Source organism: Rhineura floridana, chromosome 8, assembly GCF_030035675.1.
Source record: "Rhineura floridana isolate rRhiFlo1 chromosome 8, rRhiFlo1.hap2, whole genome shotgun sequence".
Lineage (NCBI taxonomy): Eukaryota > Metazoa > Chordata > Lepidosauria > Squamata > Rhineuridae > Rhineura > Rhineura floridana.
Genome location: NC_084487.1, coordinates 87,130,269 through 87,143,422, shown reverse-complemented (window position 1 = coordinate 87,143,422; position 13,154 = coordinate 87,130,269). Strand labels below are relative to the sequence as shown.

General features: G+C 39.3%; 1 protein-coding gene across 1 annotated transcript in view; it reads left to right on the top strand.

The window, feature by feature from the left end:
- The window catches only part of PPP1R3A (protein phosphatase 1 regulatory subunit 3A), a 41,539-nt gene extending 37,071 nt beyond the window's left edge, over window positions 1–4,468 (top strand). The window contains exon 4 of the mRNA XM_061640023.1: window positions 58–4,468. Coding sequence (XP_061496007.1) covers window positions 58–2,850 — 2,793 coding nt within the window. The 3' untranslated portion in view covers window positions 2,851–4,468. The remainder of the gene's footprint in view (window positions 1–57) is intronic.
- The last annotated feature ends 8,686 nt before the right edge of the window (window positions 4,469–13,154 follow it).

Sequence of the window (13,154 nt, the reverse complement as noted above, 5' to 3'; positions counted from 1 at the left end):
TATAAGTACACACACATATATGCATTCTGACCATTCTTTCTGATTCTGTTGTTTCAGCTAAGTCATCGCTTTACTGGAATCAGAGGCTCTTCAAGGGATGAAAGGAGTTTATACACAACTGAGCCAGTTAGATTTCCAAATGAACCACAAGAACTGGGGGACAAGATAGACTGTGGCTTGCTTAGGCAGCCTCTGCCTATAAGTTCTTCGTCAGAACATGCCTTACATGATTTTTGTCTGTTACCCCCAGAAAAGTTTACTGCAGTAGACTTGGTAAACAATAGTGCTCAGTCTTCAGAAAGTTTTAGTACCAGTGGAGCCATTTCATCACTAGATCATTGGTCTGGAACAAAGGAAAATGAGACTGCCCATATTACGGATATTATCTCAAACAAACATGGGGTGTGTCCTGCAGCTGTTCAAAGAGATGTATCGGATGCTCCCTTTAGAAGTAAAACAACAGAGAGGTTGTTCATCCAAGAGCATGATTATGATCACCACAAAAAGGCATGGGAAACAAGACCCAAAACAGTTCCCTTAGAGCATGATGAAGCAATCCATTTAAAAGAACTTATGTTGGATGACAATGTCAAGCCACTTGTTGGGCAGCATATGGAGGAAACATCTGCCCAAACTCCAGAATCAATTCTGGAGAACATTGACAAAAATGAATCCAAAGCAGAGGGATCTAAAAGCAAAAACCAGGTATATTTAAAAGGAGAATTTGGTACCAGTTCCTTAGCTGATGCTGATGTCATATTAGCTTCTTTCAGAAGTTCACGTACAGAAGGTGACATTGTAGAAGAAAAATATAAGTCTGAATATAAAATTGAAAAGGAGAAAGAAATCAAATTGAGCATTTTAGAACTGTCTCTGGAAGAGGAAAAAGCATACCCTGACTCTACCAATAGGCATGGAAACGAGGGTACTGAAATACAAAACCAACACTCATTTTTGTCCACACCAGACAACAATGAAGTCACCACAATAGAGAATTTCCCCCTAGGAGTAATGATGACCAGTGCATTACATGAAGCAAAAGATGAGGAAATATTCAAACCCATAAATTTACCATGCCTAAATGATACAGGAAACTCGGGCAAAAGGAATAAAAACCAGGAAAGCACAATTTCTGTTGTAGGTGAATTAAGTCAAGATTTGAAGGGAACAGAGAGTAAATACCCAGAAAACATTCAAAATACAAGTGGGTTTTGCATGGGCTACCCAGATTTAGTACAAGCACCTGATGAAGGTCTCTTTACACATGCTGCATTGATAAATCCAGAAGAAGTGCTTGATGCCAGAGGGAATTTCAAAAAAGGGCAGCACAATCAGGGCTATGATCTAGCAAACAGAAAGATTTTGGAGACAGAGCCCTACCAAAGTGATCCTGACAGGGTTATTGCTGATGATCAGAGCAGCAGGGTCAGGTGGGGGAATCAATGTTGGAGTGCCTCAGAAAGTCAATTAGCAGAAAGAGAAGGTGAAAGACCGCAGATGGAAGAGCAAACAGGTGTTGAGGCCATGTGGGGAATTAAAGATATTACAAGATGTTTGGATGTAACTCCCACAGATGAATTGTTTACCTGCCAAGACCCAGTGAGATATGAAGAGTCTTATGTAGCCAAGCATGATAGTACAGGGGAAGCAGAGGCAGTTACAGCCGCTTATATAATTAAAACGACATCAGAAAGTACTCCAGAAAAAATGTCTGCTGGTGAAAAAGCAGTAATTGTTAAGCTACCTCAAGAGACTGCACTAAGTGACAGGTCCACAGAGGAAAAGGAAACAGAGTTTGATATACATGAAGGGAGAAATGATGGTTCACATTATTCTCTTTGTCAATGCAATACAGTGGGTGTATTATATGACACCAAATTTGAAAAGGAATCAGTTTCAGATATTTGTAATGCATGCGTACATGAAACGGTGCACAGAGAAATGATGTCCGTACGCAATGGAAGTGAAAAGCTTGGCAGAGCAGAACATAGCCCTGGAAATGATTCACCGCTAGACAAAATATTATGGACGTCTGCTGCAGAAGGAAAAGCCATTTCTGAGCAGGATTTATTTCCTGAAATATCTCTGAAAGATTCACAGCATCTTCTCCAAGGCCTATGCAGTGAAGAGGATGAAGAGGGAAGTGTTTGGAGAAAGCTTCCCCATGTTGGTGCAAAAATGAAAAACAGAAGTTCCCCTTCTGATATAAATGTTGTTGGCAGCTGTTATGAAAGCTCACCTGTGACATCAGAAGAGTCAACGGGAACTCATCCTGCTGAGGGAGAGAAAGTGTTGCATTCAGACACAGATGTTTCAGTTGAAATTGCAGCTAAATCAGACCACCAGAAAGGTAAAACAGCTCACCTTGCTCCAAATCTTTCTTTGGACCCCGAATTCCAAGAACTTCCTGAGAATTCGGCAGTGCTGCCTTGGGATAAGAAAGGAGAAAGAGGCATGGGTCAGTTTCCCCATCAGCCAGAGCTCAAACAGGAAAAGCTATTAGGGCCAACCATTTTAATTAGTGAACCTCTTGAAGAAAGAGAAGAGGGAAGAGCAGGATCTGAAAGTTTACTATCAGAAGAAACATTGAACACTGAAGGGCATGAGAACCAGTCTGCTTTTGATCATGCAGCAATTTCTGGCCAGCAAAATGAAGCATATAGTTTACCTTCTGAGTGTCTAGTTTTAAAGCACATCGGTAACAAAATACTTTATTTCCTCTTGTTTATTGTGTTTTGTGTCACTTTGTACCACTACGATTTGATTGTTTGCTTTACACTCTATTTATTTTCATTGTATTGGCTATACTGTGAGGGCAGGAGAGGCAAGGAATCTGTCAAAAAAGAGTAGTATTGTCTACATAAAGAACTTAACATTTAATATCAGCCTGTCCCAAAGGACAGCAATGTCCACTCAGAACCAACTCAAGATCTTTCTCCTTCCCTTGAAACATTGCTTAAAAGGAATGTACACGAAGTTTGCTCCTTTATGTAAGTAATTATTCTGCATAGGACCATTAAGTTTGGATCATTAAATTCCTATATGAAAATGAGTTCATTTTAACATCAAGTTAAAATTAAATACAGCTGCTGCTCCTTATCTGGTTATGAAGATGTGAAACTTGAGTCTCTTCAGAATCTCTTAAGATTTTATCGCACTCATTTGTTTTGTAGGAAAGCTTTATTTTCTTTCTGAGAGGTTTTTTTTTAAGGTTTCATATAGCAAGTAAGTAAAGAGGGAATGGCATTATGACTAACACAGTAACAGGGCATGTCCACTTAGGAGTTTCCTATACTTTATATTATGCACATAAACACTAAAATGGAAGGATGAGAAGTAGTTCCCCACCCCACCCCACCCCACCCCTCCAAGTAATGGTACTATGTGTTCTGGAAGTTTGGCGTACCATTTTTCTGTGTGGACTATGCCATCCCATGATTTTCCTATTCTGCTGGGAGAACAAAGGGGAACTCTAACCAAAGTTGCCATTTTGTTCTCAGGGATTGATGCACTGAATTGGAGCCCTCCTCCTCCAAATCATGCCATGTGGGCATGCCCTTAATATATTAATATTGACCATAGGCACAATCCACTGGATGTTGTTCTGCACATGCACAGCTAAAATTAAGGGGAGCTGTGCAAGAGCACAAGGATTATGCCCCATCCATTTAATGATGTTCTGCTATAATTAACCTGCATATTTTGGTAGAAAAACTCAGTTTATGGGTTAAACAGAACCTTCTTCAGACATTGCAAATAAGAATTAAGCAAACATATGAAGAGGGTCGTGGGGTCAACTATGCTAGCTCCACCCCGTCACCATTTTCCACGTCCTCCAACTTAAGAAGGGCAATCTTCTGAAGTGGGGTGCCTTCTGTCCTCTTGGAGGCTCACACTTATTTTAGTATTCTAAAATGCATGGGTAGTAGTCTCCATCCTTGAGTGCAGGAGACCCCCCACTTCAGAAGATTGCCTTCCACATATTGGAGAGTTGGAGGAATAGTGATGACGGGGACAGAGCTAACATGTTCATTCCTACTGCCCGCTCACACATTTATTTAACACTTCTTGGTGACACCTGAAGAAGACTTAGGTGGTAGAGGTTTTTTCAATGTAATGAGTTATATGAGTAACGTTAATGTCTGCACTGTTACAGCTCTAGACTACAGAGCTATTTTGACTTTTAAAAAATGCTATGCAGAAAAAGCAGGATCTCGCGCACACCACACAGCTGATATGGACTGATTTAGACTGAAGGATACAAACTGAAACCTGGCTGTATTCAAATATTGTTTATACATATATATATATATATATTGTAAATGAAGACTGTGTATCACAAGGGAAGAATTTCACTTGATTTTAGCATTCTTCCAGTTGGACTTTCTGAATGATGTTGTTTAGATCATGTTGCTTAAGAAAGGCAATCTCAACAAGCATTGATAATAGTAATAAACACATGTTGAAAGGTTTGATTATGTGTGGAATACTTTGGAAGCCCACAGAGAAAGAAGAGTCCTAATCATCCTTCTGTAGAGATGCTACAACAGAGATAGTCAACATGGTGCTCTCCAGATATTGTTGGAATCCAATTCCCATTATCCCTGACCATGCTGGCTGGGGCTGATGGAACATGAAATCCAAGAACATCTGGAAGATGTTGGCTACCCCTGTGCTAGAGAGTAGCTTCAATCCATACTGCCAGTTCAGATCTCTGCTGACTCCTGGTGCAGAATCCTGAGAATTCCAGCTCTCATTTTCATTTGTTAAAAAAGCAAGTATCTGACCTTTATGATTGTTTGAAAGCATGTAGGCAGTCATCCCATTTCAGAGATCCATGTGCACTTGTATGTGCACATGGATCTCTCACGAGTGCATTCACTTAACTAGAAGATTCCACTCTACCAAATAAAATCTCTGCAAGGATTGGCTCCCCTGTTGAATCACAAGTGAAATCATTCTGGATGAAGCAGGTCTGGGCATGTTTCATTTTCTGTGGAATGTTCCAAGGCCCTGTCTGACTGTCTGCCCTCCTTAAAGCCCCAGTTACTTTATATCAGTAACTCATGTCTCCTCCTCCTGCTACTACACTTGTCTGTTTTGGAGGATGTCCTGGCTCCTCCCTAGCATTCTAGAAGGCAGAGGCAGTCATGCCAGAAACAGCAGCACTAAGATCATCAGAGCAGAAAAGATGCCATTCACAAACTTAGCAATTGAGTGAATGGCTTTCAAAAAAAATCAGTTGCAGGCATGGAGGGACCCTGATCTGGACTAGAACCACAGCAGGGGCCAAGGGATGAAGCCCCCTACCCTCCACTATGGACGGAAGGATCTGTCCATTTTGCTTCTCTCAGTTTCTCATTATTCCAATTTTAAATTCAGTTCTCTGCATTTCTAAAAAAAAATCTTCGTGAAAATTCTCCAGCATTTTAGTGAGAATTTCTCCTTGTAAACAAATTTTTGTAGGCAGTTGTGACTAATGTACACATTTTTGCAAGCAACTTTTCATCATATAATGCATTTTTATGTTACTTTCACTCATATTCACTTTTATGCACACTTTCCTCTAACAAATGCATTTTTGTATCCATTGGTTGGCGAACAGCATTGCAAAGTTTGAATAAGTGCAAATTTTGAAGGATGGCTGTGTTCGGGTCCTCATATTATTTCAGAAAGTACATATTTATCCATACTTTCACACCTGTGGAGCTATGCACAAGGAATCCCCTACTTCCATCCCCTTGTCTCACACACACAGCCATATACATTCATTTACATGCCTTGGCATTTGTATAGTGATTTTCCTAACTGTTCAAAATGCTTCACATAAATTCCATCAGTACAGCAAATTATCCCCATTTAACAGAAGAGAGAGGGTGTACTGAGGCTGACTGCAGCTTGCCTAAAGCCATTTCAAGCATTTCTAGTAAGCTGAGATTTGAATATGAGGCTTCCTAGTTGATTGCTCATATGATTCACCACAGCACTCCCTTGTCTCAGTATATCCGTCATATTAAAATGGGAAATTAAAGATGTGGGTCCAGAATGGCTGTCAAAAGGTCAGCCTGCTTGGCCACCTAGATTCTTATCTAGTTGTTTGACTTTTAAAATTTGTAAAATGCACTGGGACCCACAGATATATATATATATATATATATATATATATATCTGTTTTGGAATAATCAGACAAACTGGAATGGTAGGGAATAAAATTAGTTAAAAACCTATATTTCAGATAAAATATATGCCACAAAATAAAATATTACATTTACTACATCTCTATGAAAGAGACAGTATTGTACTTAACATTCTTCTGACACTAACAAAACATATCAAGTATTTCAGATTGTTGTGTTCTTTTTATTTCTTCTAGACATCTTTCATTGCCGCCTTTCACTTTATCAGCTATTGTTGTGGTAAATGTGGAACAATTTTAATGACATGTTATATATGCAGGCATACCTTATCATTTCAAATCATTGTGGCTCACCCTTGAGCCTAAAGAGGTGGGTTAACAATTCAATAAATAAATAAACACATAAATAAACACTCTATGAATTTCCAAGATTACTATTTAATATGACCAAGCATTCATAACTGGAGTTTTCAGTAAATATTTAGACATTTGAGAAAGATTAGTTTCATCTATATCAAGGGGAATACTTTTAGCCTTTCTCAGATCTGCAGTAGTATTTCTGCATCCTCTATTTTAAGATGTTTAGTTGCCATCTCTTATAATTGTAGGGTCTCTCTTACTTTCCCCCCATGAATACAGATTCTTGAACTGTTACTTGAGTACTGAAAGACATTAGCTAGTTTCATTCTTTAATGTTTGTTAGGATAGCTTTTTTAAAAAAAAATATTGCTTTTATATATAATATGAAAATACCACAGTATGAACATGGAAAAAACATTGCCAATTTTATCACTGAAGAATTGATTTACTTCCTTGTACATACACACACTTCTTTTTTAAACACAGATCCATTGTTGATCCAGGGAGTTTTGCTCACAGAGGGTGACATCCAACTGTGTCTACCTGCCAGTGGAATGGATTTCCACCTGCACAGTGGGACTTCCCTTCCTCTCCTCCCCCCCTGCAGCAACCCATGCCTCCCTCAAATCTGTTCTGGAGGGCCCATCAGTCCTCTGAAGAAAATTGCTTTGGGGAGGGGAACTGCAGAGGGAGGACAGGAAAAGGGAACTCCAGTCACACAACATTGGATATCACCCAGAATGATCTTAATTACCCAGTAATGGTTAATTCTCTCCACTAAAGCAAATGAGATAGTGTGCTTTGCAGTCAATTGATACTTACCGTTTGTTTGTTTGTTTGTTTGTTCGTTCGTTCGTTCGTTCGTTCATTCATTCATTCCAGCTTGCCCTTCTTCCCAAAGGAAGGACCATCCCATGAGGTTCCTTTCAATGATGATTCTCCTTACCTTGTTTGCATTCCCTACACCAATGGTGAGGAACCTTTTTCAGACTGAGGGCCACATTCCCATCTGAGCAACCTCTCTGGGGCCACACGACAGTGGTGGATGGGGCCAAAGGCAAAAGTGGCCAAAGCAATAAATGTAAAATTTCCCTTTGTACAGGAGACTACTCGTGATGCACATTCTATGGCTCATCACTGTCCTCCCTCCAGGCAGCCAAGAGGCATTATCAGAATTCAAGGACATATTCCAGCCAGGGAAATTTACTGAAGGAGAGTATGAGGTGGCTGGTGAAGGTATGACGTGGGTATAATCCGCATGGCCAGATAGAGAGGCCTGGAGACGTGCTTTTTGCCCTGAGCCTGAGGTTAACCACACCTGCTCTACACTCAAATGTAGTTGAGTTTGTCTTGAGACAGCTCTGAAGGAAAGGAAAGAAACACTGTCAAAGGGTATCATGTTAGGTAGGACCCCCAGGGGCCCTCAGTGCAAAGCTGCTTTATCTACACAGGTGATGTGCGAGTGAGCCTGAGAATTGTATATCCATGTCACCATGTGCAGAATGTTTTGCTCGCACATAACAGAGCTGGGCTGCAGGTCTGGAGACAACATAGTTACATGTTTTTCAAAGTTTGTAAACCACTTTGATGACTATGGAAGAGTGGGATATAAAATGTTAAAATACATAAATAATACCAAATCCCAAGAGTCACATCTGAACAGATTTCCTACATAGTGACCAGCATGTGAGTATTGCTACCTAAATGCCAAATTTAGGGAAGGCCACTGCTTTCACCCTTTCATGTGATATCTCATAACTACTTTGCCATTTCTGTGCTGCAGCTCTGACCTTTTACTTTAAATCACATGTTGAAATCCACTGCAAATCCTGCGGATGGCAAGACACTGTTTTACTAATTTAATACTGTGCAAGGTGTCATGGAAAAGAAGTGCTTAGACAAAATAGTTCATTAATTTAGAATTGTCAAACCTCATAAGGTGCAAAGTACAAGAAATTCAACACTAACAAATCCTACCATGAAATTTTAGACTAGCTGATGTGGTGAGATGGCCACCTGCAGCTGTATGTCAAGTCGTAGTGCAGGCATATGGTTTGCAAAGCCATTCAAGCAAGTACAGAATGCCCATAGATGGCTGTGGCAGGAAACAGCCAGAAACAGATGAAAATGTGCATTTCCATTTCTCTGAGTTTTGCAGTTTTCCAAGCTTAAATTCAGTTTGTTACATTTCCTCATCAATTTGCAATTATTACTATTTTTAAAAAAGTCATGAAAATTCATCAGCATTTTACTGAGCATTTCTCCCTATATACACATTAGTGTATTTTTATATGCCATTGTGTCTTGTATGCACATTCTTGTAAGCGACTTATCCTAATATAAGGCATTTTTGTAAGATACCTTCACAATTATATGCACTTTCATTCACACTTTCCCCTAATATATTCATTTTTATAAGCTTTTGGGGGTTAGATAACAGTATCACAAAATTCAGAGAGCTGCCAATTTTGAAGGATAGCTGAGTTTCAGTTCACATATTGTTTCAGGAAGTGTGAATTAGGTAGGTTTACATTAAAATGTGCACTCAGCTGAAATTCTCCCCCATCCCTAGATGCTTGTAAAATAATTTTGTATGCATTAAGATGTTACTTCTTCCTTTACTTATGACAAAATGCACCTTTCCTCTTTGTACTGGAATGTTCTCTTCAAAAATGCATAGGGTTGCCAGATCAGAAGGATCCCAAACCCTGAGATTTCAGGGGTGGGCTCTAATGATGTCACAGGGATGGGCTCTAGTGATGTCATGGGGTGGTCCCTAGTGAGGTCATTAAGTATGATACATTAAGCATCAACCACAGTTGCTTGGAGCATACCACTAAAACAAAAAATAAATCTCTTATTGGAAATTAAGATAAACTATTAGCTAAATAAGGGTATTCCCAGTGATGGGATCATTCCAGTAGGGAACATTTAATCTAGCCTACTTGCTTCTGGCAAGAAGGGTTTAAGTGCCCTCATGCCAGGCCAGTCACCAGAAGGCCATTGTAGGAAGAAGGAAGCCCTAGTGTTGTGGAGATGTTAGATGGGAGCACTCAAGAGTAAAGATAGATGCCCCTGAAGGCTGCAATTCTAAACACACTTACTGAGGCACTAAGCCCCATAGAACTCAATAGGACTTACTTCTGAGTAGATATGGTTAGGATTGTACTGTTGGTGAAGCTTGACTAGGGATCCTCTGCAAATATATCAATATCAACGCAGGGTTGGCAACCCCTGCCTGGCATGTCCTGCCTGCCTTTTAATGTAGCTGCTCCAAACTTCTTTATAGACTTGACCCTTCACTGCAGAGAAAGGTTTGAGAAATGAGTAAGAGTTAAGAAGTTCCTCTACCCTTTCCTACCTACCGTGTGGCCTGCTATAAACTCACTTTGACAGCCAACCCAATTCCAGTGAGTAATAATTGATAGAGAGAAAATGCACATGGTTTGGTCTATTTTCACATGCAGTAGCTTGGGAACAACAGCAGTTGAAGCCACACTTCCCAGTGTGTGAATTCTCTTTCACTGCTATTGAGCAAGAAACAAACCATCATGCAAACAATAAGGTGCATCATCAGTGGGTTTAAGGGGGTTGAGCTGAGTGCATCTGGTTCTATAATCATCATCCTTTCCATCAGATACATGGTAACTGCAATATTTCACTTTAGTCTGGCAATGTGTTTTTCTTTCAGCTTGACTTTGTTTAAAATCAACTATTTCTCCTGTTGCCCTTCTGTGGCAATCTCTTTGAAGGTGATTAGGAGATTTGCATTTGAAACAATTCTTCATCTGTTTATTGGTGCCCTGCTGTGGCTTTGAGGGTGCATGACATCCCTCTATCTTGCCTTTGGTTGCTATTTCTGCCTACAGTAAAATTGGCTTTTTAGGACAGAGCTTGTTCCTGTCTCTCTTTATAGTCCTGATCTTTCAAATATGACATAATCTGATCCATATTCTGATCTGCCTGTTCTATTATACAAGCAGTCACTCGATGACATTCATTCAGCAAAATAACTTTTTGTAAATCTTCATCTAACAATTTCCCACATCTTTCTAATTCTCAGAGCATGCATCATTTCAAAATATTCTAAATGCAAAAGTCCATTTGTCAGTTTTGCAGTACAACATACTTCTTCATCTAAAACTTGGCAAACTTTGCCACTTAGATAAAGTTCACTTCCAAATTCCATTATTTTTGTGGCACTTATTAAATATCTTTAAGTGCTGGAACAAATAGGCAGTCTTTCAGTTTAAGCTCTGTGGCACCCTCTGGTGTTTTCCTATCTACTATGTATTTCTATAAATAAAGTAGCTTTTCTTATTTTACTAAGTCTTAAGTCTCAATGATCTAAATGCAGGGTAAAAGCCTGCTACTTAGGTAAATATACACACTGGCACACATCCATCTCAGACCGCTGATGATCTCTGCATATATGCAAATTTCCATAACACAAAAGATAGTGATGATTTACTAAATGCAATACTATACGAACCACAAGATTCCTATGAGTAAGGCAGAAAACTCAGCATCCCACAACCAGTCAGGGTTTCTAACCATAACTAAAAAAAAACTGGCACCCAGTCAACCAATATCACAGAAATCCCCATGCAGCACAACCTGACCTGAGGGCTGCAGTTAGTGCAGAATGTTCTGGCACTATTGCTGACATGAATGAGACCCTATCAGCACATAATGCTGCCCCGGGCTCCTGTGGGGAGGAAGGGCAGGATATAAATCAAATAATCAAATAAATAAAATAATACTTCTGCTCCAAAATGTGTACTTGTTATCAATTTGATACCAGGCCAAGTTCAGAGTGTACTTTCCATGTTACAGGTGCCACATAGTACTTGTTCTGCTCTTGTAAGAAATCAGTCTTCTAGTGTGGCAACTGTTGACGTGTGTGCATTGTTGCGTGAAACAGCATACATTACGTTGGAGTTAAGTTGAGCAAGAAACTTCTTCAGAGCATTAGATCATGTTAAGAGTCTTTATTAAGACATTACGGCCAAAGGCTTAAGAGTAAATACATGTAGAGTTTCTTCAGTCACCCCCCTTCTGGTACATCTCTCTTCAAAGGTAAACACAGAAGACAACCTCTCAGTTCAGAGGCAATACACAGAAGACACAGCTTAACACAGATAGCTGCTAGAACTTTTCCCAGTTTATCGCGATGGCTACCATAGCAACGGCCTTGGCAGTCCGTTCCCAGACTGGGCAAAGACATAACTCCCCCTAGTTACAGTTTTTCAGACTTGATGGAAAACAAACTCAGTGACAGTGCGGTTCAATGGTCAACAGCAACAACTACACCTTGGAACTCCCTGCCTACTGACATTAGGCAGGCACCTTCATTGTACTTTTTCAGCACCTGCTAAAAACATTTTTGTTTAAGCAAGCCTATCCAGGCGTATAGAAGCTATTATGCTTTTTATCTGTTTTTAACTAATTGTTAGTTTTATTATTTGAATGTTTTTAAATACCTGTTTTTAACTGTTTTTGCCAATAATTTTATATATTTTATTTCCTTCTGTAAATTGCTTTGAGGTTTTTTACAATAAAGTGATATATAAATGCTGTAAGTAAAATACATAAATAAATTTCAGAGTCATTGTGACCCTTGGGTCTCTTTCCTCTTTTAGGAACAAAGGAATCTGCCTTACACCAACTCAGGCCATTTGATACTATCTAGCTCAGTACTGATGACATGGACTAGCACTGGCTCTCTGGGCTTCTAGGTAATAGTCTTTTCCAGACACTGAATTTGGACCTTTGCATGCAAAGCATGTGCTCTACCATTAAGCTACAGTCCTTCCCCTGTTTAAAAAAGTATCTTCTAAAATTGTTCTTTTCAATTCACTGATGAATCCACAGCATACTTAGGGCAGATTCGCACCATGCATTTAAAGCACATTCAACATACATTTAAAGCACATGCATTCCCACCACATAATCAAGGGAACTGTAGTTTGTTTAAGGATGGTGGGAACTGTAATTGTGAAGGGGAAGTCATGTGCTTTAAATGCAAGTTGGTTGTGCTTTAAATGTATTATGTGGATCTGCATTACTTTATAAACTTTGCCTGCATATAAATCATTTTAATTAAATTTTAAAATGGAAATCAGCTAAGAAGTTTACTTGGTGACCATGGGCTACTCACCATCTCTCAGCCTAATCTGCCCCTCAGGGTGAAAACAACAGAGGGGGACCATGACCACCTCAAGCAATAAGGGCACACTTAAAATGTAGAGGAAATAATAATGTACAACCATAATGTAAAATCAGATACATATAAAGACATAGTATGAAAAAATATTTATATAAGCATGAATGTAAAATATGTTTATTATTTACACCACCTGTTAAGATATTTATCATGCAATCCTATGGAAGTTCACTCAGAAGCAAGTCCCAATGTATTCAATGGGGCTTACTCAAACAGGGAAGCGTGCACAGGACTGCAACCTCAAATGATAAGAAATGTCACTCACCCAACCCAAAATTCAGAATCATGACACTTTAAGCTGTTTTGTAACTGTTTTATTCTTGTTTCATGATTATTTGATTTTAAATGTGTTTATTTTGTATTGTGAGCTGCCTTGGTTTCCAATCCTACCTCACAGGGTTATTGGAAATACTTCATATACACACACTGGAG